Below are 23,883 nucleotides of genomic sequence, written 5' to 3'. Positions count from 1 at the left end.
CACCCACCCTCACTCACCCTCACTCACCCTCACTCACCCTCACTCACCCTCAACCCCTCACTCACTCACCCTCACCCACCATCACTCACCCTCAACCCCTCACCCTCACTCTCACTCTCACTCACTCTCACTCACCCTCACTCACCCTCACTCACCCTCACTCACCCTCACTCACCCTCAACCCCTCACTCACCCTCACTCTCACTCATCCTCACTCACCCTCAACCCCTCACCCACCCTCACCCACCCTCACTCACCCTCAACCCCTCACCCTCACCCTCACTCACCCTCACTCACCCTCACTCACCCTCACTCACCCTCACTCACCCTCAACCCCTCACTCACCCTCACTCATCCTCACTCACCCTCAACCCCTCACCCTCACTCACCCTCAACCCCTCACCCTAACTCACCCTCACCCTCACTCACCCTCAACCCCTCACTCACCCTCTCACCCTCAACCCCTCAACATCAACCCCTCACCCTCACTCACCCTCACCCTCACTCACCCTCACCCTCACTCACCCTCACTCACCCTCACCCTCACCCACCCTCACTCACCCTCACCCTCACTCACCCTCACTCACCCTCACTCACCCTCACTCACCCTCACTCACTCACTCACTCACCCTCACCCTCACTCACCCTCACTCACCCTCACCCTCACTCACCCTCACCCTCACTCACTCTCACTCACCCTCACTCACCCTCACTCTCACTCACCCTCAACCCCTCACCCTCACTCACCCTCACTCACCCTCACTCACCCTCACCCTCACTCACCCTCACTCACTCTCACTCACCCTCACTCACCCTCACTCACCCTCAACCCCTCACCCTCACTCACCCTCACCCACCCTCACCCTCACTCACCCTCACTCACCCTCAACCCCTCACCCTCACTCACCCTCACCCACCCTCACTCACCCTCAACCCCTCACCCTCACCCTCACTCACCCTCACTCACCCTCACTCTCACTCATCCTCACTCACCCTCAACCCCTCACCCTCACTCACCCTCAACCCCTCACCCTAACTCACCCTCACTCACCCTCAACCCCTCACTCACCCTCTCACCCTCAACCCCTCAACATCAACCCCTCACCCTCACTCACCCTCACTCACCCTCACCCTCACTCACCCTCACTCACCCTCACCCTCACCTACCCTCACTCACCCTCACTCACCCTCACCCTCACTCACCCTCACTCACCCTCACCCTCACTCACCCTCACTCACCCTCACCCTCACTCACCCTCACCCTCACTCACCCTCACCCTCACTCACCCTCACTCACTCTCACTCACCCTCACTCACCCTCACTCTCACTCACCCTCAACCCCTCACCCTCACTCACCCTCACCCACCCTCACCCTCACTCACCCTCACTCACCCTCAACCCCTCACCCTCACACAGTGCAATAGGTCTCGGAGCATTTGAGTTAGAGCTTTTAGAAATGTTTATGGCTTTTTTTTTAATTCTTTAGCATTGGCTACAGGAAACAAAAGAAAAAGGAAAAAAAGCGTCGTTTTATATGTAACCTACGCGCACACCTACACATTTGTAGGATACCGTCTGGCACTTGTGAATCAAGAAATATTGTTACTTTCTATTTTTTGGAGGTATTAGTCTATTAAACGGAGATTTAAGACTTTTTATTTGAATTGGGCCCTGTGGCCATATTTTATATCAATTTTTCTTTTCAACGCACGTTCATCCTAGCAGGAAAACACGACCACCAAAGGAGGGTTGTTCATGTATTAATTATGTATTTATTTATTTATGGCGCTTGTCGTGTCACAGAAGCCTTACATCCCCAGCAAGACAACCAATGAACAGATGGGGAGGAGTTTGAACATTAATCCTCCCCGAGCAGGTGCTCTGCACCCCAGTGGGTAGAGTTTCCAATTACGTGGAATACTTCAGTTTGCAGAACGCAACACTTTTCACAATATCCAGTTCATGCAAGTGCCTAGAGGTTTGCAGCGCTAATAACACAGTACCTCTAAACATCGTCAATTTAATACAAGCTCCTAGTGGCCCTTCGGGTTACAGTGTCAATAACTCGGCGCTTCTCACAGCACCCAGCTCAAGCAAGTGCCAAGAGGTCATTCAGCTTGTTTTGCCGATAACGCTGCATATGGAATGGCCTCTAGGCGCTTGTATGAACAAGGTTCTGGTGAGACGTGCTGATTTATTAGCACCACAGTCTCGTGGTACTGTAGGCGCTTTTACGATAATTGTGTGATGCTGAGATGTAATTATTAGCGCTGCATACTGAATGGCCTCTAGGCGCCTGTATGAACAGGGTGCTGGTGAGAAGGGCTGATTTATTAGCAGTGCAGTCTCAAGCCGCCGTAGGCACTTGTATGGTAAGCGTATGAAGTACCGAATTAGCCCTGAAACTGAATGCCCGCTACGGGCAGGGGTGAATTGTGTGATGGTGGTAGAGACATGCAGAAGTACTGAATGATAGGCAATCTGAAAGCAGGCCTCCGGGAAACTGTAAAAAATCGGTAGTGGTGAGAGGTGCTCAGTTATCAGCAATGCAAACAGAATCCTCTCCAGGCGCTTGCTTGAGCTGGGTGCTGTGAGATATATCACATTGTTACCCAGATAACTTGAATATGCTTCCCCGATCACAGAAGGGTGACAGGCTCAAGAAACACCACAGTAGCCAAGCCTGTGACCACGGGGCCAAACACATGCCCCTGCACTGGGGCAGTAAGTAGTCCGGTCATCCGCCCGAACCAATGGAATGTGCCTGTGGAGCAGAGGTCTGCACTCTGCACTGGTGGGGTGTCCATGGGGCGTGGGGCTGTGGCAAAGAGGAGGGGGCGGGCAGGTGGTAAGCGCCGGGTTTGGGGGCACGGCTTTCTGAGTCACTTAACACCTCGCTCTAAAAACCGTTAGAATTGTAGAAATATACTGGGCAAAACGTCCTTTTAAATTGGACATCGTGAAAATGCAAGTAAGCAAATAAAGTTAACTACCCGATTAAATTACTTGGACGGTAATACACTTCCATCCGGCACACTTTCTTTCTGCCTTCCAAACATGTATATTATAGTTCGAATTTTACATGTCGGGATTATTTTAAGGGGTAAAGTAACTCGGAGATTAGTTTGTGGAAGTTTTCTTGCTCAATCACAATGTTCTGCCTCCTTGCGTTATTTATTATGCCCCATCCCCTCTACATCGTATAATACATACGTTTAGGAGCAGATTTCGAAGTGTTTTACGTAAGGAGGAACGTGTTTAAAATAAGTAAGTCCGAAGCCCGCAGCTGTGACGGCAGCTAATTCGCCTGTACAACTGGTGGACCTGCTTGTATAACATAAACATATATAGCAGGGTGGAATCCGCCGAGCTGAATCGTTCGTTCATCCGTCAACGTTCGATAAAGCGTATGCAATTGAGATGACTGGTTATAATACCATTTAAAGTGACGAGCTCAAGTTCAGACAAAGGTGTGAGTTATGAAAAGGTTCAACGCGGTTGTTGCTGTGTTTATGTGCAGAAGTAATGCATTTTGCATTGATATTCCAATTTATTTTTTAATTTGGTCCTCAAGGAAAAACAATATTTTGCCCACGCAAAAATATTTTTTTTTTCGCTGACTCGAAATGTTCCACTGTACCTTTCCTGCATGTACGAATCAAGCATACTTTTCCGGAAAACTGAAAGGGTCAGTGAGGCAAAATCAATTTAAAACACCGAATATCTTGTTATTTTTGTATACCACGTGTTGTCATGTTTTTTTTTTTACTTTCCAGTAGGGTAAATATTAGATTCTAATATATCATAAAATACAACAGGATTTACATTATCAACTTAGAATAGAAGAAAGCCTTGATTGGAACAGACAGACAAGCACGGTCACGCACAGACCGTGCTACAGGTGCAACAGCCCAACCCAACAGCCTGTGGGCAGGTTGGACAATATTTAGTTATTAAAGCTAACGTAGTACATAATAGGGTTTTAACTTATCTACAGATTGCAAAGCAAATGTAAACACAAAGTAGAATATCAGTGTCTAGCGCGCAACGCTACTGGGATAGGACTCCATGCACTGGAGAAATGTTACCATGAACTTTTCCTAGATATTTTTTGGGAACGAAGAGTCATGCTAGAATTCTGGCCGGGTGACAGGTGGTGATAGGAAACGTCAGATTTTCGATGTTAAGTAACTGCAGACCCTGGGGAGAAGAGAGAGGGGGCCCTGCAAAGCCCACGCCCCGGTCACGCTCTCCTTACACTGCTGCTTCACTTTAACTAACAGAGTTAATAAAACGGGTAGATTTGTCTTCTTTGCTGGGGGGGGGGGGGGGGGGGTTGGAGCGTTTCTATTCTTTCTTTGCCTTCTGTTCTGCCCCTCCTTTTCTTTGCCATGGGGGTGGGGCAGCTTTCCTACTCCTCCCTGATCTTTCTCCTTCCGTCACTTTCCCTCTCGTCTGTTCATCTATTTCTTCTTTATGAAATATGCATGTGGAGCAGATGTCCACGTCTCCCCAGCCGCGCAGCCCCCACCCCTCCCGGCAGCCCAATAACCAGCCCCCCTCTGCCCCCAGGGGCTTCCCCTGCCTGCCAGCCAATGGCCACTTGCAGCGCTGCTCCGCGGTGACAGGAGCTGGCACGGGGCGGCCAATGGGGCCGAGGCGCCGGCTGGTGGGGTGGCGAGGGGTGTGCGCGCCTATAAAGAGGCAGACATGGCCGGGGACCCCAAGGAGGCTCGGCCGGGGCGGGAGGGAGCGTGCGTGCGTGTGCTGCCGGGAGCTTCAGAGAGGCCGTGACCCGGGAGCCCTGCAGCTGACCCCGCCGAGCCGCGCGCCTCCTCAGCTGGGACACGCCCGCCCAAGGCCTCATGTCCGGGGTGACCTGGAGGCCGCCTGCCGAGGAGCCGCGACTGGAGGGCGCCGGGTGCACCTGCGGGTGAGTGTCTGCGCTCGCGCACAGCCTCGTGCGCTTTACTTCTGCAGACAAGTGCATGCCTGGAGAATAGCCTCCCAGGGAGCTCCCAAAGTGTAGGTGCCCTGTCCCATGTCGGAAAGTCAGCCGCGTAGTCTGCTCGATTAATGTCTGCCCGTATCTCCGGTTTATCTGTCTAATTTGTCTGTCATCTGCCTAATCTATCTGTGTCTACCCTTTTAAGGGATAGGGTGCAAACAATACCTAATCTGTTGTCTATATACCTACCTATCCTCCTTTCCATCAGTTCCCCTCTCTTTCTTTCATCTTTTGTTTCTGTCCTTCTTTCCGGCCACTCCCCTCCTCTTGCCCATCTCTCCAATCTCCTTTTCTACCCCATTTCTCTTTTTCTTCTTTCTGTTTTCCATTCCTCTCAAGTTAGCCCATACCTCTTTTTCCTCACTCAGTCTGTCTAGTTTTCCCTCTCCTTCGCCTCCCGTTTCCCTTCTCTTCTCGCTTTACCCCAGTCTGTCACTGTCTCACTCTCTCTTTCTTCGGAATCTCTTTTTTAATTTCTGTGCCCTTTGCTAGAGTTCCACCTTCTCTCCCTCTTACTTTCTCTCTCCTCTTTTCTTTTCCGTGTCCTTGCCCTGCGGCGTCTCGCTCTCTCTGTTGCGAGCACTTTCTCCTGACTTCTAACGCCCCACTGCGTGCACCTCTACTCTCTCACTTTAATCCTCGCGCGTTGCCTGTGACGCGCGTGGAGTGTTGCCTCGCGCTGCCTGGGACCCGCGTGGCTGCTGCCTCCCACTGAAGCTCGCGCTGCCTGGGACCCGCGTGGCTGCTGCCTCCCACTGAAGCTCGTGGCGGCCTCGCGCTGCACGGACGGCGCTGGCAATGAGCTCACCCCTCCGGCCCTTTCCTTTGTCAGTGCAAGCGGACTCCTCCCCTCCCAGGACCACCTCCCAGGTCACCGTCCAGAGCGCTGGAATGGATCAGGGTTTAGACTCTGGGTTTTTATTGTGATATCTTCAGGGCTCTAAATGGGCCGTTACTGTCCGGCACTTTTAGGTTTATTTTGAGAAGGAGGCTACCTGCACTTTTCTAGAAAAAATGTAATACTTTTAACTGCAGATTACCTACACTTCTATTTTTCCATTTCAAGCACTGGATATCTTGACATGCCTAGCCATACCCTTGTGGATAACACTAAAACTTTTTTTTAATTAGCACTTAAAGTAAAAGCCTTGAAGCTTCACAGCAGCAGCAAATAACAGGGGTGACTACCACATAAACGAATTTACTAATTGTATCTGCCTGCCGCAGAAGGGCTAGTGTGGCATCGCCGGAATCTGCGTCTGACTTTCAAAGTCGTTTCTGAAGCAGGTGCGTTTGCCTCCTGGGCTTACATTTTTTTAAACAAAGACTTAGGTTCAGATCCTCTTGTCCAATCGATTCAATCAAATTGAACCATGACGTCATTCACAATACCTGTGGGTGTCGCCGTGACCCCGGTGGCGTTGCGTCACCTGGCAACCTGAGATATTCATTACATCACCCTTGGCGTCCAATCATCGTCTACTTCCTGCAGAAAGTCACTCTCGAGCCGGAAGGGACCACGCCTTCTCAGTCCGGCCGCCACACCTTCCTTGGCTGTAGAGCTGTCAAGGGAGGAAGGTCACGGACTATGCGTTGTGTTTACAAACAGGACGGCGGCGCCGGCTTCGAGGGGGTGTCCGAGAGTCGGATGATGGCTGGGAACAGATCGGAAAGCTTGAGGTTGGCTTTGTGGGTCTCCAACTAATTCCTTTAAATTGAAAGTGCGTCTTGTAGACCTGTTGCTGCCACAATTGTATTAGGCGCTTTGGACAGTGGTGTGAGTTGTCTCCCGGCAGCATCAGGGCACCGTGATTGTCCGTCGGGGCTGTGTCCTCTTAGCCCATGAGGGTCATACCTGTGCCACATTTTCAGGAAAGTCGCGAGTGCTTTAAATGGACACGCACTGTCAGGTACCGGGTATGCGCACTTTTTTAACTTAAAATGTGGAGTACAGCTCTCCTCAGCAGGGTGCAATGCTTTTAATGGGAGAGTACCAACAAGTCTCAGTAGTAAAAAAAGATACCCTGTGAGCGTGAATACTGTTTAAAGCACTGAAAATCAAAACGTAAATGAATTCAATTTAGATTATTTGTATGTGAAGTTACGCTCTCTGGTTCTCCCGAATATTTGACAAGAAATCAACTCGGAGGTTGTAAACTGTATAACTGCAGAAAAATTAGACCTCTTGCCTCGCTGTACCTCTGCTGTTCCATTGTGCGCTGACACAAAAAGATGTTAATATTGCTATATTTGTATTGTTGCTATTGTTTTACTAAGCAAGCAAAGTGTCAAAAAAGGGACGATGAACAAGGGATGTCCAATGTAGGTCCAGGAGGACCGAATCCATGCCAGACTTTCAGGAAATCCTCATAATATAAATGTGCATACAACAGATCTGAATGGAACACATTTACAAAGTCCTTGGGTGTTCTGAAAATCCGGCATGCATAGGGATTTCTGGATTTATACTTAAAATTACTTTGTAAAACCTTGAAAGGAAAGACTATAATAAAGTCAATTTCTGTCCCTAAGCTAAACCGGCATGCATTGAAACCTTTCCACAGTTTCGCACTATCGGCTACAAGTTGTAAGGTTAATAGGAGGGAGTTTCATAGCAGTGCACCTTGTGAAATGCAAATCTTTTAAAATGCTTCCAACAATCCAAAGAAAAGACTGGTTTCTGTTGTAGGATCTCATGGCCATGAATATCATGATAGAGAAACATTACAGAGAAAATATCAAAGACCAAAACATCAAAAGGCAAGTGCATATAGAAGAAATATGGATTTACTATTCTTAACTCAACAGCTACATACCTTGAAGATAAATATATTGTCAAGGCATATAAATGTGGTGTTAGGTACCAATAATCTGTACGTACTTAGCTTTCGATATTATTTCCTCAATACTTGTCTCCTCAATACTGTGGCTTCGATATTGAGTGCATACCTCATGTAGTGCAACCCAAGCCCAAAGGTACCATATTTCTTCAGGTCAATAAGGACATAATCCTCCAGCCCTGGAGTTTTCCTTTACGACCATATGCATTCTGGAAGTTATAATCATGGTGCACATTTAATAGCCCACTTGAATTTGATCGACAGCTTCTACTGGATTGTAAATGGGCAGAATACTTTTTGATGCTCGCAGCCTTGCTGACGTGCGTCGTCTGGTTCTCTTACCCTAAGTATCAGGCCGGCGGTCAGACAGTCTCAGTAGCTTCACTGTCCTGTTATAGGGGTTTCTGAGAAAGGGCTCCCTCAAGTTTCCTAGCTCAATGTACAAGGAGCTCATCCAATCCAGACATGTTCTTTGCATTTTGAGATTTGTCTTTTTAGTGACTCCATTTAAAGGTCAGGACTACATGTTCCACAATACAACGAAAAGAACAGGAATGGATGAACTGCTCGCTCTCGATCTGGGACACTTGGGACCTTCACACAGAAGTTTTGAGTTCAGTCTGCTTTACCTGGAGCCAGTGAAAGGGATCGGTACAAGGTGCGATGTTGCCTGTTTCACCTCAGTCCAGAATGTAGATTGAATAGAAACGTATTCCGGTCTTCTCAGGTTTCACAGGTCCACGCGTGTCGTTTGTCCAGTTTCAAGACTTTTATCTTTACAGTCATGGCTTTGCCGTCCTTTTAGAAACACTATAAATTCACTACCTCGGTCAGAAGCCTGGAGTGGATCCGCTCCTCATGCACGGACCTTGGAAACTCAAGAGTTCTGAATATTAGAGGTCAGGGTTGAGTTCACAGGTCTTGCATTACTCAGATGAAATAGAACACAACCTATATCGATGTCTGTCATCGTCCTTCTCCATGCTTTTCAGATTAGTATTATGGTTACCAGATTACTTCATGTCTGAAGGACACAATGATCCAGGACAGTCTTTCCTTCAGCATCATCATAATTTCAGGTGTGAGTAAGTGCGTTCAATTGGGCTGAACCACGATTACAACCCCTAGAGAACACTGAGTTGGTCAAATGCATTCGAGCACTAGACGCTGGGTGTCGTGTGACGTGAAGTCAATTGGTCACAATATTTTGGACACAATTCTTTTTGTTGACAAAATTAGATACGCATTTTCAAATCCAGTTAATCTGGGTTTAAAGTGCTAATGCATGCAGTACCAGCACATTAGAACGAGACACATGGGAGGAAGCCTGCAGGATACACAGTGAGGACTACAGTTGCAAAGCAGTCCCTCAGGAAGCTCAGTGCAAGCACTCGAGTGGAGGTGGAAAGATCCTCTCAAGCAGCCAGCAGCGTTCGGTGAGAGATGATCACCGCACTGAACTGATCCTAGATGTGATTGACAAAATCTCAAGCCAATGGCTGAAAGAGGCTGGTTGAAGAAAGCCAATGGTTGGACTGGGCAGACTCAAAGCCCTTCTCATATATGGTTAGCAGTAGGTCTGTTTGACAGGTGCACGCTCAGAACTCAGGCCAACATTTTTTTATAAAAGTGTGAAAATGCGTGATGATAGGAGCCATAGCCTGCCCATGCCCACTGTTAAAGACAGTGCATCTGAAATGTTATTCTTCACTTACATTTGAGTTGAAATGAAAAAGCTTTGCTAGTAAAGGCAGAACAACTAAGTTCAATAGTTTGCTGCTGTCAAGTGATCTGATGCCACAGGGGATTTCTTCAATCACTACTGACTCGTTAGACTTCAGCGCTGTGCACACTGGGATTTGTAGTTTTGGCAACAATGCTGAGGTGCTAGCATGCAAAGTGCAGTTCAATAAAAAGCCAGGGCTAGATGACGGTGCTGCACATGCTGATCCCACGCGCAGTCATAAGTTTACAGACACTGTAGGCGCTGTGAAAAAGTGAGAATACTGTGAGGGACTTTCAGGACCTGGCCTCTCGATCCAGCACCTTTGTGTGCAACAAGCCCATACCCTAACATTTCTAAGGCACCTACACGTGTTCAGTTTTCACAGGTAAGCCAACTCATTGTGGCGGAAACTGCTCAATATCTGCACGGAGACTGGGCCAGCCATGTCAAAATACTATGTCTACAACCCTGTGTCTGTATTTGATAGCCTACATTTTCCTGTACCCATGTCTGGGTTCCTTCTATAGAACTAGTTAGTCTCACACACTCGATCATGAATTGTAACAGAAAATCCTGGCACGGGAAACACAGGTTCTTAAGGACACAGCGTGACCTGGAAGTCCTCTCCATTGCCAGGGTCAATAGAGCTTTTAGTGAAAAAAAAAACACAGAACTGGTTGTAGGCAGTTCTATTTGTACCGGAGGTTGCAGGCGGTGGACACCGGCATTCAATTTTGAGGCCCAAGACTTATTTTTTTCTCATTAGGCTTTGACCCAGAGAAAGAGAGAAGAAAAGCAGAAAAAAGAAAGAGGAAGAAAATAGAAAAAAGCAACAAAAAGATAAAGCAGGATTGGAATAGAACCTGCAGCGTAGAATCGAAGGGTCAGGAAGGATAAGGTGGTGGAAGAAAGAGGCGTGGGATGGACTCAGCGCCAGGCAGCGGCGGTGTTCAGCAGCCCATTGGGCAGCACCTGAGGACCGGTCCTAAGAAAAAATGTAGGACCCTTTAATTATTTTAACACAAAATAACCACTGGCGGAAGGTGTCACAGGGGACGAAGGGGCCACTTGGCAGCTGGGGCAATTAGTAGCAATCCTGGCCAATATTTGACAAGAGAAGTTAATAACACAACACCGACTCGTGTTGAAGAGCACGACCCCCTTCAAGTTTTTCATATTTAATCCGTGACTTCCGAGAGGCCTTTGTGAAATGAATGGAGGGATTAATACGAAGGGGGCCGGGAGCAGGCGGGGTCACAAAAGAGCTGAGGCTGAATTAAGAAGTCACCTCGGGTGGTGTCCTGACAGATGAACGGGCGCAGTGGCAACACCACACCGAAACTGCGTTGTTTAGGTGCGTTGTTCTCAACAGAGGACTCGCAAGTGGGCCAAGCCACGGCGGCTGGAGTCGATGAAAAACGCAATGCTGTCCTCAGTGTGCTAAGTATGCTGACATACATTCAGTTTCGAAGCTGTCATGCCACAGTCCTGGACTTTTCTTTTACAAATACTTGTTTTATCAGAGTCAAAGTATGCTGACAAACATTCAGTTTCGAAGCTGTCATGCCACAGTCCTGGACGTTTCTTTTACAAATACTTGTTTAATCAGGGTCAAAGTATGCTGGCAAACACTCAGTTTCACAGATGCAGCCATGTCACAGTCCTGGACTTTTCTTTTACAAATGCTTGTTTTATCAGGGTCAAAGTATGCTGACAAACATTCAGTTTAACAGATGCAGCCGTGCCACAGTCCTGGACTATTCTTTTACAAATGCTTGTTTTATCAGGGTCTAAGTATGCTCACAAACATTTAGTTTAAGAGATGCAGCCGTGCCACAGTCCTGGACTTCTTTTTACAAATACTTGTTTTCAGATGTGTTCATTCACTTTAATTAAATTAAGTCAATCAGGACTACACGTCCCAGAATGTGTTAGTTTGTCACATTATATTCCAGGACTGTAGCACCTCGTCCTTGGTGACATGTAGTTGGCTGGTAACCATACACATAGGAAATGGGAGGTGTCTCAAGACAAGCTTGTTGCTTTGTAAGGGCCAGAGGACTGAGGGGGGAGGGGGGACAATCAAATTCTAGATGCTCAGTGGCGAGCCTGCTCTTTGTAGCCACATAAGGTAATTTCGATTTTCTCAATGTATGGATGGACACTTGATAAATTCTTTGACTTAGTACTTCTTACCACAGTTTCAGATCAGGACTGCAAGTCCCAAAATGCAAAGGATTGAAGTGTTGTGTCTGTAATGGCAGTCACCTAATAACATTGCAATCACAAAGGAGCTCAGAGGGACAAGATGGTACACTCAATTAAATTCAATAACAACAAATCCCTGTACCCTGGATTTTAGTTAGCAAACGTCTAATCGACATGAGAAACCAATAAGCTGGATCACTGCTATGATTCCAACAACACCCCCTCTCAATTTTATGGTTAGGTGTATGTTCTCTAATGTCATACTATCCAACACAAATCACTGTTTGTAACTGTAAGTGGGAAACTCCGGGGAAGAATTCAACTCGATATATCCAACGATGTCTGTCCTACTGAAACAGTCCATCCACCCACACTCAAAACATAAGAAAATGAAAAAAATGAAAAAAATGTGTGGTGTGACATGTTTAAAATATGTACTCCAAGAAAAAAATAATTTTACTGCACCTGGGATCCCCACCTTCTAAAACAGAGAAAGTGTTTTAAGCCAAATTACAAGGTTTTAAAAAAGCTTCACCTTTACGTGATGACTAAGGTTACTATACATCTTATATCACAAAGGATAAAACGCTCCCGCATGAACTGTTTACAACCCAGTGTATTCTAGTGCTAAGAATCTTGATTGTCCCCAATGAAACCATTTAGAGTGAATAACCAGAAGACAATGTGTTGTAAAAACGTAAGCTAAGTCCTGGCCAATTGCTTCCTTGATGACAAGGTGCCATCTAGTAACTTTATCACTTATAGAATATCAATCTTCTGTTCCTTCCCACCACACAACATAAGCATGAGTCCAACTCATCCCATCACACGCTCGGTCCTTTCACAAGCGTCCCCTTCCTTTAATAGCCATGGGTCTTCTCAGAGAAGCAAAGGTTAGTGCAGAGAGCAGGTAGCTCCCCAGTTTGATTTATCACCTAGGGCAAGCAATCTATGGGTCACTGTGACTCCTTATGTAGACAAAGGTATTAACCACACGATAGGGGAGAAATGGATTGCCTGTGAAGGTATGTGGCTGAGTGTTGCTTAAGATGGAACCAGTTTCCATAGTTGCCACAGCATCCACAAAGCTGCAAACCGCACTTAGACAGTGTTGGGCCTAGGTCTGCGTGCTGAAGCTCAAACGACTCCGATTAAAGTTCGTTCTCATCATAAAATGCTCCTATTCCTTGGCAGCAAGTCTGCTTAAAACATCCTTCCATTTTGTAGCCTGTTGGAGCTTCCACAGGTGGGCTGGTGGCCGGTAGACACCTACAGGGGTCACCGCCTTCTGCACAAGAGTCATTGTCTCCATGTGACTGTCTGAGACCCACACTGTATAGACAGTTCTGTATGCTTACGTCTTAAAATGAATGAAAGCGAATGATCAATGGAGTCTTTGCACTATTTTAAACATCTTGATTTAGGCACAGCCAACCTGCTTCTATTGTGTAGTTGTATATTATCACCCAATCTCTAAGTGCCAAACACAAATTTGTTTTTTTGTTGTGTGCTACATAACAGGCAATAAATTAGTATAATGTGCAAGGATACCAACCTGGATATTTACTAACCTTCATTTTACCCTGCTAAATTTACTGACAAAAATAGTAGGGTTAACAGGTGACTCCATGTCACTTAAGACAAGGCTTTAGATCTGTAGTCTATTTACACCAACCAAACCTATGTACACGTGGTTCAAGTGATGTGGACCAAAATTACAAGCCTCAGGAGGCATACCTTTCTAAATAACAGTTTGGACCAGGAGCACGGTTGAACCGTTTAGAGCTCACGCTGGTTGATGCCTATGCTCTCTTGAAATGGGCCTTCAGAGTACACAAGAGGCAAAAACAAAGGGCCAAACAGGCATTGTCCCCAAGCTCTCTGCAACACTGTGCTGGTTGTAAACATGTTGCTGTGTGTTTGGTGCTTCATCTCTGTAAGGGATGCTCGAGCTCACCCCCCCTTCTTTAATGATCAATCACCACGTGCCCTCAGCATATGGCAAGCAAGCAATTGTGCCATGTGAACGGCTGTGCCTTTGGGGAATAGGACCCAAGAGGAGGTGGGAGGAGCAGGAGCAGACAAAGACAGAGGCTGAGATGGATCAATAGGGACAGGGCGCAAGAAGACGTTTCGCCATATGTCGCAGTCCTCTCAGACGGGATTTCATGGGGGGCCAGGTTATTTTCCTGCCTAAATCATACAACATCTAATAACGAGAAGAAAAAAAAAAGGCAATTAAGCCATTAATAAATTTAGCATGATCGACAAGGAAGGTAGAATGTTTCTATGCAAAGTTTCGAAAGAGGCCTAACCTCTAGGAAATTGGGAAAGTCACACCAAGGTTGGTGCATTCTGAAAGAGTTAGCAGTAGTCATTCAAATTGATGTGCTACATAATTCCTCAATTGAGTTTTTCATGGGCTTGAGACAAGGACTTATTTTACAAACCTTCAACGTATTTTTATTTTTTGATATGTTGGCCTTCAATTAAACCAGTAACGGAAAAGCCAGAAGCATTATCAAAATAAAAACTGCATGCTTTCATGTTCTCGTTGGAAGTATTTTACAAAAATTTAGTTTGCTTGAGCCTAGTAAGTTTCAGGCCACATCTAGTGGGGCTATGTTTAATTGCAAGTTCTATATTATACAGAAAGCATTCGTTCTTAATTCTTCCCAAAACTTAGGCCTGTTTGCTGGACTAGAAGGATATCATCTCGGTGCTTACACAGCCTGCGATAGCCTTACAGTTGGGAAGGTATGCACCCAGGTGGAATGGAGGCAGCATCCTTGAGACTCTTTGGAATTTTAGAATGAAGAAAATCTACATTTTTCTACTCATGTTTCATATCAGGGGTATAGGTTTATCAATTGCAGCAAAATCCTAAACCACTACAAATATAGGTAGTGTTTGCGGGCAAGATCCCAGGCATTGTTTGAACAGCATACTTTGTACATGTGTTGGGGATCGAATACTAGGAATACAGGAATTTCCAGGAACACAGTACACGGACTATTCGCCAACTGCATGAAGATTTTAACATCCGGGATAAGAATACAACACAGCATCCTCACCCAGGGTAGATACTGATATAAAATCAGCTTGTTGCTCATTCTCTGCAAAAGGACTGTGGATTTAAACCCACAAGTACAAGGCTCAGACTTTCTCGGTCTTCACAGGGCAGACCGATTCCTTTATTATCTATCCCATGACCCTGGAATCTTTAACCCCACTCCTGTGTCTCACCTTGTGCATGTAGATGTGGGCATCTTGGTCCAATTTCACCTGCCCTGGATGGATTTCTATATTCCAGTTGTTTGCAATGCTGTGTCTGCCTTTTTATTTGTTGGCAATTTTTTAAATAGCGTGAACTCGACCCGAAGGTATTGGAGCGCTGTACATGAGCACTTGTTACGTTACACAAGGCCAAATTCATTTTTGGTCGGCACCGGGAGATTAAAAGATTTGCCCAGAATCACAGGATGTGGAGTAGACCCCGAGGCTGGTTCCACAGCTCCAAAGTCGGCAGCTCTGGTCGTAAGGCCACATCCGCTGCCTTGTGATAGTTACTGAGTTTGTAAGCATCCTCCAAATCCGGCCTCTATGCATTAGCCATTGTTGGCATCGTATACATTTTACATACGTTTACCATATGCTGTGTTCCTTTAAATAGTGCTTGCCTGAGGACGGTCCCTTGGGCCGGGCGCATGAAATCATCGTTAAGGTAACGCAGGAAGACTATTCTCCCGAGGGAATGTTTTTTAATAGGGTCCGCCTGGATGACTGATCGTCCCAGGTGAAATGAAGTCTTCTGTAACACCGTTCACATGACTGTATAATCTGAAGGTCAACGGTGGAACCGTTCCTCCCTCTTCGAGCTCGGAGCGATTTCGAATCTCCGCAAAACCGGATAACCTTTCATCCTTCCAGAGTCGGTTGAATGAATATATCATTAAAATGCGTAATAGTAGCACCTCTTATTTGCAGAGCTTAGAAACGGCTAAATTTGGGAATGATACGCGATATGAACATGCTCAATATTAGTTAAAGGAAGGATTTTTTTGTGGATACACGCTATAAATTGTCTGGCGTAACTATACTTATCTTTCACCTTTTAACTGAATGAAGAGGGGAAGGAGTAACAGGGAGACAGGAAGAAAGGTAGCTTGCGAGGGCACGACCGGGCACCTGGTTCCGGCCGCAGGCCGCCGAGACCGACCCCTACTTAGAAATGTCTGCCATAGCAGCTGCGCCGGTCCGCATATGTTTGAGGTGCCAAAATGCGTGACATACGGGCTCATTTCATGCAGCATCCCCTTCTCTCCTCCCCCCGCCCTCTCCAGAGGGCCGCCGACAGTCTGTCGACCCCCCCCTCGCCCATCCACCACCTGTCATCCCCCCGGAGACCGTCCCAGAAAAATGCTTTTTATTTACATCTATATTTCCGAGCGGCAGCGGCCTTCTCTGGGGCCTTCGCGGTAGGCCTCGGGCGCTAAAAGTTGATTCCCCAATTTATACTTCGTGTCAGATTGCCTTCTGTCGCAGGAGGCGAGGCTTTCCTCATAAACGAGAGGGGTGTTCGCTGCTTCCTATTGTTTCCGCTTGCTGGGGTGCCGGCCTCACTATATTAGCTCATCACTCACGTTGGCGTCGTTCGTCCTTCGTCCTTTCTCCATTTCCTCTCTCTTCTCTCCTTTCCGATCACTGAGTTCTATCACAGGGTTGCCGGGATAGGTCGAACATGAACCTTGATTATGGATCAGCAGGGGTGGCACTTGCTGCCCCAGGCTTGGCTTAGGTTAGAATTGGCACTGACCTAGGGGACCAGAAAGCAGGAACAGGAAGTAAACCGTGCTGGGAGAACCATGTATTCTGTCTCTGTCTTTTCCACTCCTTGCCATCCAGTAGTCCCTTAAGGCCCTGCTCTAGAATTTATTCTTTGGGTGGGCCGTAAAGAAGCGTGGGTGGGCCATGAGGGTGAGTGGATACTGGCTAAAAAAGAACAAAGTATTCAATCGATCCGATATTTTAGGTATTAGCACCTGGCCTCGTTTGCGTTTGACATTTTAAAAACTATAATCAGCACCCAAAGAGCTACATACTTCGCTTTCTTTGATGTGCTTCTGGCTTTGGGAGAGGGGAGGGATGCTCCTTGTCAAATCCTTAAGATGTAGAACGTTAAGACTCTGGCATGCTCCTGGTCATTTGCAGCAGCAGAAATGTTTCTGCTGACAAACAGAGCCACTTTACAGCTTTTCATGCTTTTGAAAAACTTTGGCAGCTTTTTAATTTGCAAAGGATTGAAGTTTAAAAATATGATGCAATAATCCTAGAATCATAATTTCGTTTTCCAGATATCTATGCTGGTCATTTGTGCATCATGCCAATTAATACACTCTGTTGAAAGTAGCGTACGTCAATGGTTGTTAATCATTAAAATAAACGATAAGGGAGAGCCCAAGGAGCTGCACCCCCCTGTGAAACATTAAGGTGAAAAACGCTTGCTTTTCAGTTCTGAATGGCCTGGGGTGGGCCAGGGTATTCCTTGGGTGGGCCTGGCCCACCTGTCCCACCCTCTAGAACCGGGCCTGAGACCCTCAGCAGCAAACAAGTAGCTGCAACCAGGCTCCAAATGGGACAAGGGGCCAAACCTGTGAAGTCACCAAGTTTCAAAGGATATCAGATATCTTTCCCTCTACTGTGGGCATTTCAGTAAATGAGGTCCAGAGAGACTTCACTATCCCTCACAGTATGCTTCGTCCCCCACAATTTGACCCTCCGCGCCCCCAGTAGCATCAGATATCATCACTGCTTAAGAGACTGGTAGGTGCCTATGCCCTCGCACAAAAAAAACCTCAACTAATTTCTACATTCAACAATTGAACAGGAATTAGAGATGTGTGGCAACGGAACATTCTCTGACTTCTAGAACAAGTCCTAGTTTTTAGAGGGGTGTTCCCTCCATCATAGAGATAGGCTATAAAGGTCAATCCACTATCACCAATTTGTTGGCCCTAACATTGCTAAAGGTCAATCCACTATCACCAATTTGTTGGCCCTAATATTGGTTGCGGAGAAGGCTGTCTTGAATAAGCAAAATCTATATATTGCTTTTATAGATATTAAGGCAGCCTTCGATTCTGTGCCTCGAAATTTGTTATGGAAAAAACTGTCAGATCTGGGAATTCCAATGAAGCTGTTGAAAGCTATTATGCTTCTGTATGCTAGCACTTGGGTTCAAGTTAAGATTGGAGAGGGTAACTGCTTATCAAGGAGGATTAGAACATATAATGGCCTAAAGCAGGGTTGTGTCCTTGCCCCCTGCTTATTTAACAGGACGGTGGATATGAATTTGCCAATCGATTCCCCTGTGGATTAATATTTCTTCCACGAACAAAAAAGTTTGTCATCATCATAATAAACTTTATTTGATTTATCAAAATAGACCATAAAAGTACAAAGGAAGGAAAAATATTACAATGAAATAAATAGATGACGATATAATTTCCAGTACATTATAAAAATGCTTCATAAAATGATACTAAATCTTTCATCGCACCCCTTTCTAAGTCATCCTATTAATAGTTTTACATTTGGAGCTAAAGTCTAAAGGGAAGGGAAAAAAACAAAAACCTCAACTAAGGGGTCCGCTATACAGTCCTACCTACCTGCATTTCTCTTAAGATCATCAATTTTAATTTGAAACTATGTACAATCTCTACGACAAAAAAAGAAAACAAAAATGCGTTCAGTTAAAACCACACAGTATACAGCACATGGAAGACTTGTAGTGGTACCGGTTGTTTAACATATCCTATAATTTACAAAAATAATGTGCCGGGCTATATCCCAAAGAGTAGAGCTCGGGATGGGTTAAGATCTAAATGCTGTTAGCGATACAGTTCATAGACGCCAGCTCCCTAGATTACAGAAATAATAGAGCGGGCTACGAAAAATGTTTGTCATTTACTCAAGGCTATTGTATTTTAAAGCGTCACTATTGTAAGTTTTTCGCTCTATTTGATTCTCCCTCCACAGCTCTTTTCTCTTTCATCCTTTGTCCCGCTACTCATTTGTTTGTGTTCTTTGTTAATTTTCCTTTTTCAAGACCCTCTGTCTTAAGTGCACCTCCCTAGCAGCTAAACAGGTGCTTTTGCTCATCTTTTGTGTGTGTTTCAATATCAATAATAGAACTGAACAGTCGGTTAGTACCAGGAGACAAGCTCCAATATTGCGGGTGGAATTTTTGTTCCATTCAAAACAAAACACTTCTTTTTTGCTTAACTCAATATTTCCCATGCCCACTACATACTCACAAAGTACTTTTTAGAGCCAATTACCTCCTCCCAATCACGGAGCTGAAAGATACAATGTTGAGAACATTTTATAATATAATAATGAGAATTCTAAATGATAGAAATCTCCAATTTGATGATAGGCCCATAATGTTTACTATCATATACAGGGTGACCCAGTGAAAGTCCTAGGACCTGGGTATCAAGTGTCTTTAAAAGTAGAGAAAGGACTCTACTAATAAAAAATAAATAGTGGAGTCCTTTCTCTACTTTTAAAGACATTTCGAAATGTATTGTGTGGTCTGTTGGACATCTAACTGTCTCTGGGCTATTGTTTTCTCCTTTGTCTCTATAAAAGTTTTCTCATTGCAGGATTAAATCGCATGTGAAATGAAAATTGAAGTATGTTGTGTTAAAAAGTACCAATAATCGTATTCAGAATCAGCGTCTAGGACCACTTTTATCTGCAACACATAATGTTTGCTAGGCTCAACTAGTCTACACATTTCCTACTAACTCGTGACATTCTAAACCTTTAGAGCCTCACATTTTACTCAGTGCTTAATCTCCACAGTTTATCCCAGTTCCAACGCTCACTCTTTTTATATGTTTCCTTCCTCTTATTTTCTCTCTTTCCTGCCCTTTCCACTCTGGGTAAAAGTCTGACCATGAAAAATAAGTCCTGTCCCAAAAATGAGTGTCTGTGTCAATCACCGGCCCAAATTATGCATTGGTGTTATCTGCATCAACACTACTATTGATGCCCTATGTATGTATTAAACTTTTTTCTTAAAATTGCTGTTTTGCCTATAAATATCCTTCAGATTTGTTTTCTTGCAACCCCTTGGAATTTCGCCAAAAACTGTTATTGCCTATCACATTGGACTGTTCGTCTATCTGACATGCTGTTCAAAAAACCCAACCTATCCTTTATTGTGTGTGTAAGGTCTGTTCTCAGTCTCTTCAACGGACATTTGGAGCAGCCCTGCCTTGTTCTTCTCCACTTCATTGTGGCTCAAGAGTCTTAGTCTAACCTTTAGTGGATTTTTGGACCACTTAAGGTTCATGATTTGGGTCCATAAATCACACTTTGGCCTACCTAGAAGGCAAACTTTTTTACTTTTGGCTATGGTCTCAATAGTGCCCAAAACCCATCTTTAAAGTAGTTTAAAAACGTTGCCCTCCATCGTTTTCTGTATCCCAGACACCCAAAACTACCTGCTCCTGTTAAATGTGTGTTAGAGTCAGGGAGTGATGACTCCAGGAAGGACCTGTTGTGTGACAACACAGGTTATATGTTTTCTGGTGGATCATGCCTCAATAATATAAGCCAGCACATAAATATTCATGCCCTTGAGCATGAAGTATGGATGTGCCAAGATGCATAAATATTTATGAGCTGTGTTCTACGTTGCAGCCAGCACATTTCTTGCCTCTGAGGGCAATACAGGCGGATGTGCTCTGGCCAGACATTGGTGCCAGCGGTAAGCAGCAGTAGTGTCCATGCCCTCAGAAGGGGGTAGTAGCATTCCTAACCCCAGCAGCTCCACTGATGAGCCCACAGGAGCTTTCATACTTCTCCGACCCCTTGCTGGATACCCCAACACAAAACACAAATAACGTACCACCCTCAGGTTTGCTGCAGAATTGGCACATACTTAACTAACTGCCCCATTCAATGTGGCACCTTTAGTCACTCCTCACTTTTCATTCCTCCTCACGTTAAATTCCACTATGCCCCTCTCCCAACCGTTTTTCAGGATCGTAATTGTGAGTTGGGAGCAGAGGGCATGACATCTTTATTTGTTAGAGAACATCAGGGCCCTGTTATGTAGCAACATATCATAATCACTTAGAGAATGTCTTGGAAACTAGCTGTTACAAATACTCAACCAGAATTCTAAATAAGTTCAAAGCAGGAAAGCTGGTGTTTATGTCAATGATTTAGTCTAGTTTAATTAGAGTAAGAGGTTGACAAACATGTTTTTGTGTGTGGCAGCCTTTATTTTTATTTTGATCGAATTTCTTTTAAATATTTGCTGTGTACTTTTGTTTATTCTTTCACGCATTGGGTTTGACGTTACCTTTCTCAATCTTGAACGCATACACTTCATCCCAATTTCTTATTCCTTTTGATACTTTCAACATCATTGCTTAGTTACTTTTTTCTTCACATGCTTATATCTAAACCTATATATCTTTTCTTATTCCTTTTTATGTCTTCTTTCCTATGATTCAATTACCTTTTCTCCTTTCCCCACTCCACCACTTTCTTTCTCCTTTTTCTTTTAGAATGTTAATTTAAATTTTTTCCAATTTTTTTCAATTTGTTCTCAGAATTTTTCTACCTATTATTATTTTATCTACTTTTGTCCATCTGTTTTTGTTTCTATTTATCCTTCTGTTTTTTTCTGGCAATTTCCTTTAGTTCTTTGCAACAAGATTATAATGAGTGCATTTCTCCTCTTTTCCAGAAGACATCCAAGAAGGCAGAAGCATTACGGCCCTGAATGAAGACCCAATCTTTATATATAGAAAGCACTGTGAAGAATATTTCTTAAAATATTTATTTATCTATTTATTTATTTTATGACTTAGCAAAGTTTCTATTTTATATACAAACACTTTTTATCTTGGAATTTTTTTTCTATTTTCTATCTGAAAATAAATAAATACAAAAATGATGTTAAATTCGGAACAGACTGAGATCGATCTTCCCCCTACACACTCAGAGACGGAATCTGTCTTTAGTGATTGCGGTGGCATGGGTGGCCTCAGCGATGCCGGGGGCATTGGCATGTGCGGGGAAACCCGGCTCTGTGATTCCGGGGACCTGGTGAAGCGAGAGCTGCAGCACCTGACACGGGAGGAGAGGCGCCGTCGCAGGCGAGCCACTGCCAAGTATCGGACAGCACATGCCACACGGGAGCGGATCCGTGTGGAGGCCTTCAACATGGCATTTGCTGAGCTGCGCAAGCTCCTGCCAACCCTTCCTCCTGACAAGAAGCTTTCCAAGATTGAGATTCTTCGGCTGGCTATCTGCTACATCTCTTACCTAAACCATGTCCTGGATGTCTGAACTCCAAACCAGGCAACACAGACAGGAAGCTTGACACCTGCATCAGAGGAAAGATTGTCAGGTTTTCTCCTGCTTCCCTGACTGTAAACCAATTCCTAAGACACACCTGAATGTGGATGAGAAATGTCTCTGACCCATCTCCCTTTTCCTTGTGATCTCTCAAATGACTTATGTACTCTTCCTTTTTTCCATGGTTCAACCTCCAGCTGAACCAGCCGACTCCGTACATGGAGTCTGAAGTTGCACTTGTCGGCCTCACTAGCTTAAGGCAATGAGGGTTTAGGTTTCAGCATCATCTTCATTTTCATATCAACCTCTGTTGACTATTTCAGACATCAGCTCCCATGAAGTTCTCTCCAGTGGAAATCAAGCACAGAGGCCAACAGCAGGAACAAACACTGTGAAACAAACACCAGCAAGAGAATAATATGTAGACCAAATGACTAAGTTTCATGATGGAATGTCTAAGGACGGTTCAATTTTCACTGTCACACTCATGCTTCCTTCTCATAATGTGAAATAAGCTGACGTTTTTGGTACATTTTCAAATATGATGGCGAGCTTCAAATAAGTGTTCTCCTAAGTCCTTGCCTAATCAGCAAATACTTTTAGGAGATGACCATGAGATCAAAATATTAATAATGTTTTGATCGATTACGTTTTCATGTGGACCAGAAACCTAAACATACCAAGATGTTGTAATTGTCAATTTCACATTACTTGAGTCTGCTTTCCATGCACTTTCTCTTCTGTGAACTGATGGCAATAGATTCCAGTTGACATCTTAGGCAATGTTTGGTGAGTCAAATCTTCACAGCAAAGACGAATCTTATAGTCCAGGGATAACAACCATTCTCTTCAGATAAATATATGTGAAAGTGTGTGAGAAACCCTTCATGGTTTCTATAGGTGGGAATACCTTACAGTTTTCTGTTAATGTGTACACCACATAAACCTTACCAATGAACACATAGTTGATCATGTCATTACCTGGTGAACAGACCTCTCCCAAAGGACAACTGATAGGTTTGTCATGTTTATCACCAGTTTCATGAATTTTTAGTAAGTGAATTGTATGTAGGTGGCGTGTATGCACTATTTATATAGTGCAAACCCAGCCGAAAGGGGTGGAGCGCTGGGCAAGGTCCAAGGCAGACACAGGCAACATGTGATTGGAGACGTACCATCATTCTAAGAGCGGAAGTGGGCTGCTGATGCATCATGAAGTAGTGTTCTATGAAGGGATACTTGTATATAGTATTGAGTTTAAAGCGGGTACCCAGAGCCAGCACCAATACAGATGTCATGCAAAGGGATTGTTACAGTTGAATTACCATTCAAAAATTGATAAAGCATAGCCTTTGTTTTGAAGGTCTTGAGTCTGGCACCTTCTGGAAAACCAAACTCTAGTAGAGACCTCAACTTATAGAAACAATAATTATATGTGGTATTCTGGGACAAACCAGAGTGCTTTGAAGTTAGGCGCTGTTGTAATGCATTGCTCTGCTTTGTTTGGTTGTACATCGCAATGTTGAGGTCAGTAATGTCAAATTGCCCATATATCGACTACCAACATATCATAGAGGGCAAACTTATATCTAGAGGTAAATATTTACTATTGTTAACTCCCCATCTACTTATTGAAACAACATGTTGAAAGTAGGTCTATTGTGAGCAGATATAAGTACAAGGCAATAGTAAGACTGTGATATTGTGGTAGACACCT

General features: G+C 44.7%; 1 protein-coding gene across 1 annotated transcript; it reads left to right on the top strand.

Annotated features, from left to right (window-relative positions):
* Nucleotides 1-6,577: 6,577 nt before the first annotated feature.
* NHLH1 (nescient helix-loop-helix 1) lies at nt 6,578-23,661 on the top strand. The gene is made up of 2 exons (XM_086946489.1): nt 6,578-6,689; nt 21,553-23,661. Exon 2 carries the CDS (start codon nt 21,759-21,761, stop codon nt 22,155-22,157), a length of 399 nt encoding a protein of 132 aa, XP_086802615.1. The 5' UTR covers nt 6,578-6,689; nt 21,553-21,758; the 3' UTR covers nt 22,158-23,661.
* The last annotated feature ends 222 nt before the right edge of the window (nt 23,662-23,883 follow it).

Source organism: Lissotriton vulgaris, chromosome 12 (assembly GCF_964263255.1).
Source record: "Lissotriton vulgaris chromosome 12, aLisVul1.2, whole genome shotgun sequence".
NCBI lineage: Eukaryota > Metazoa > Chordata > Amphibia > Caudata > Salamandridae > Lissotriton > Lissotriton vulgaris.
The sequence above is the reverse complement of the archived record's forward strand: the minus strand, read 5'-3'. Positions and strand labels throughout refer to the sequence as shown.

What these genes read in the sequence shown, in the direction of transcription:
- NHLH1 (XM_086946489.1), top strand. Translation starts at nt 21,759, where the DNA reads ATGATGTTAAATTCGGAACAGACTGAGATCGATCTTCCCCCTACACAC.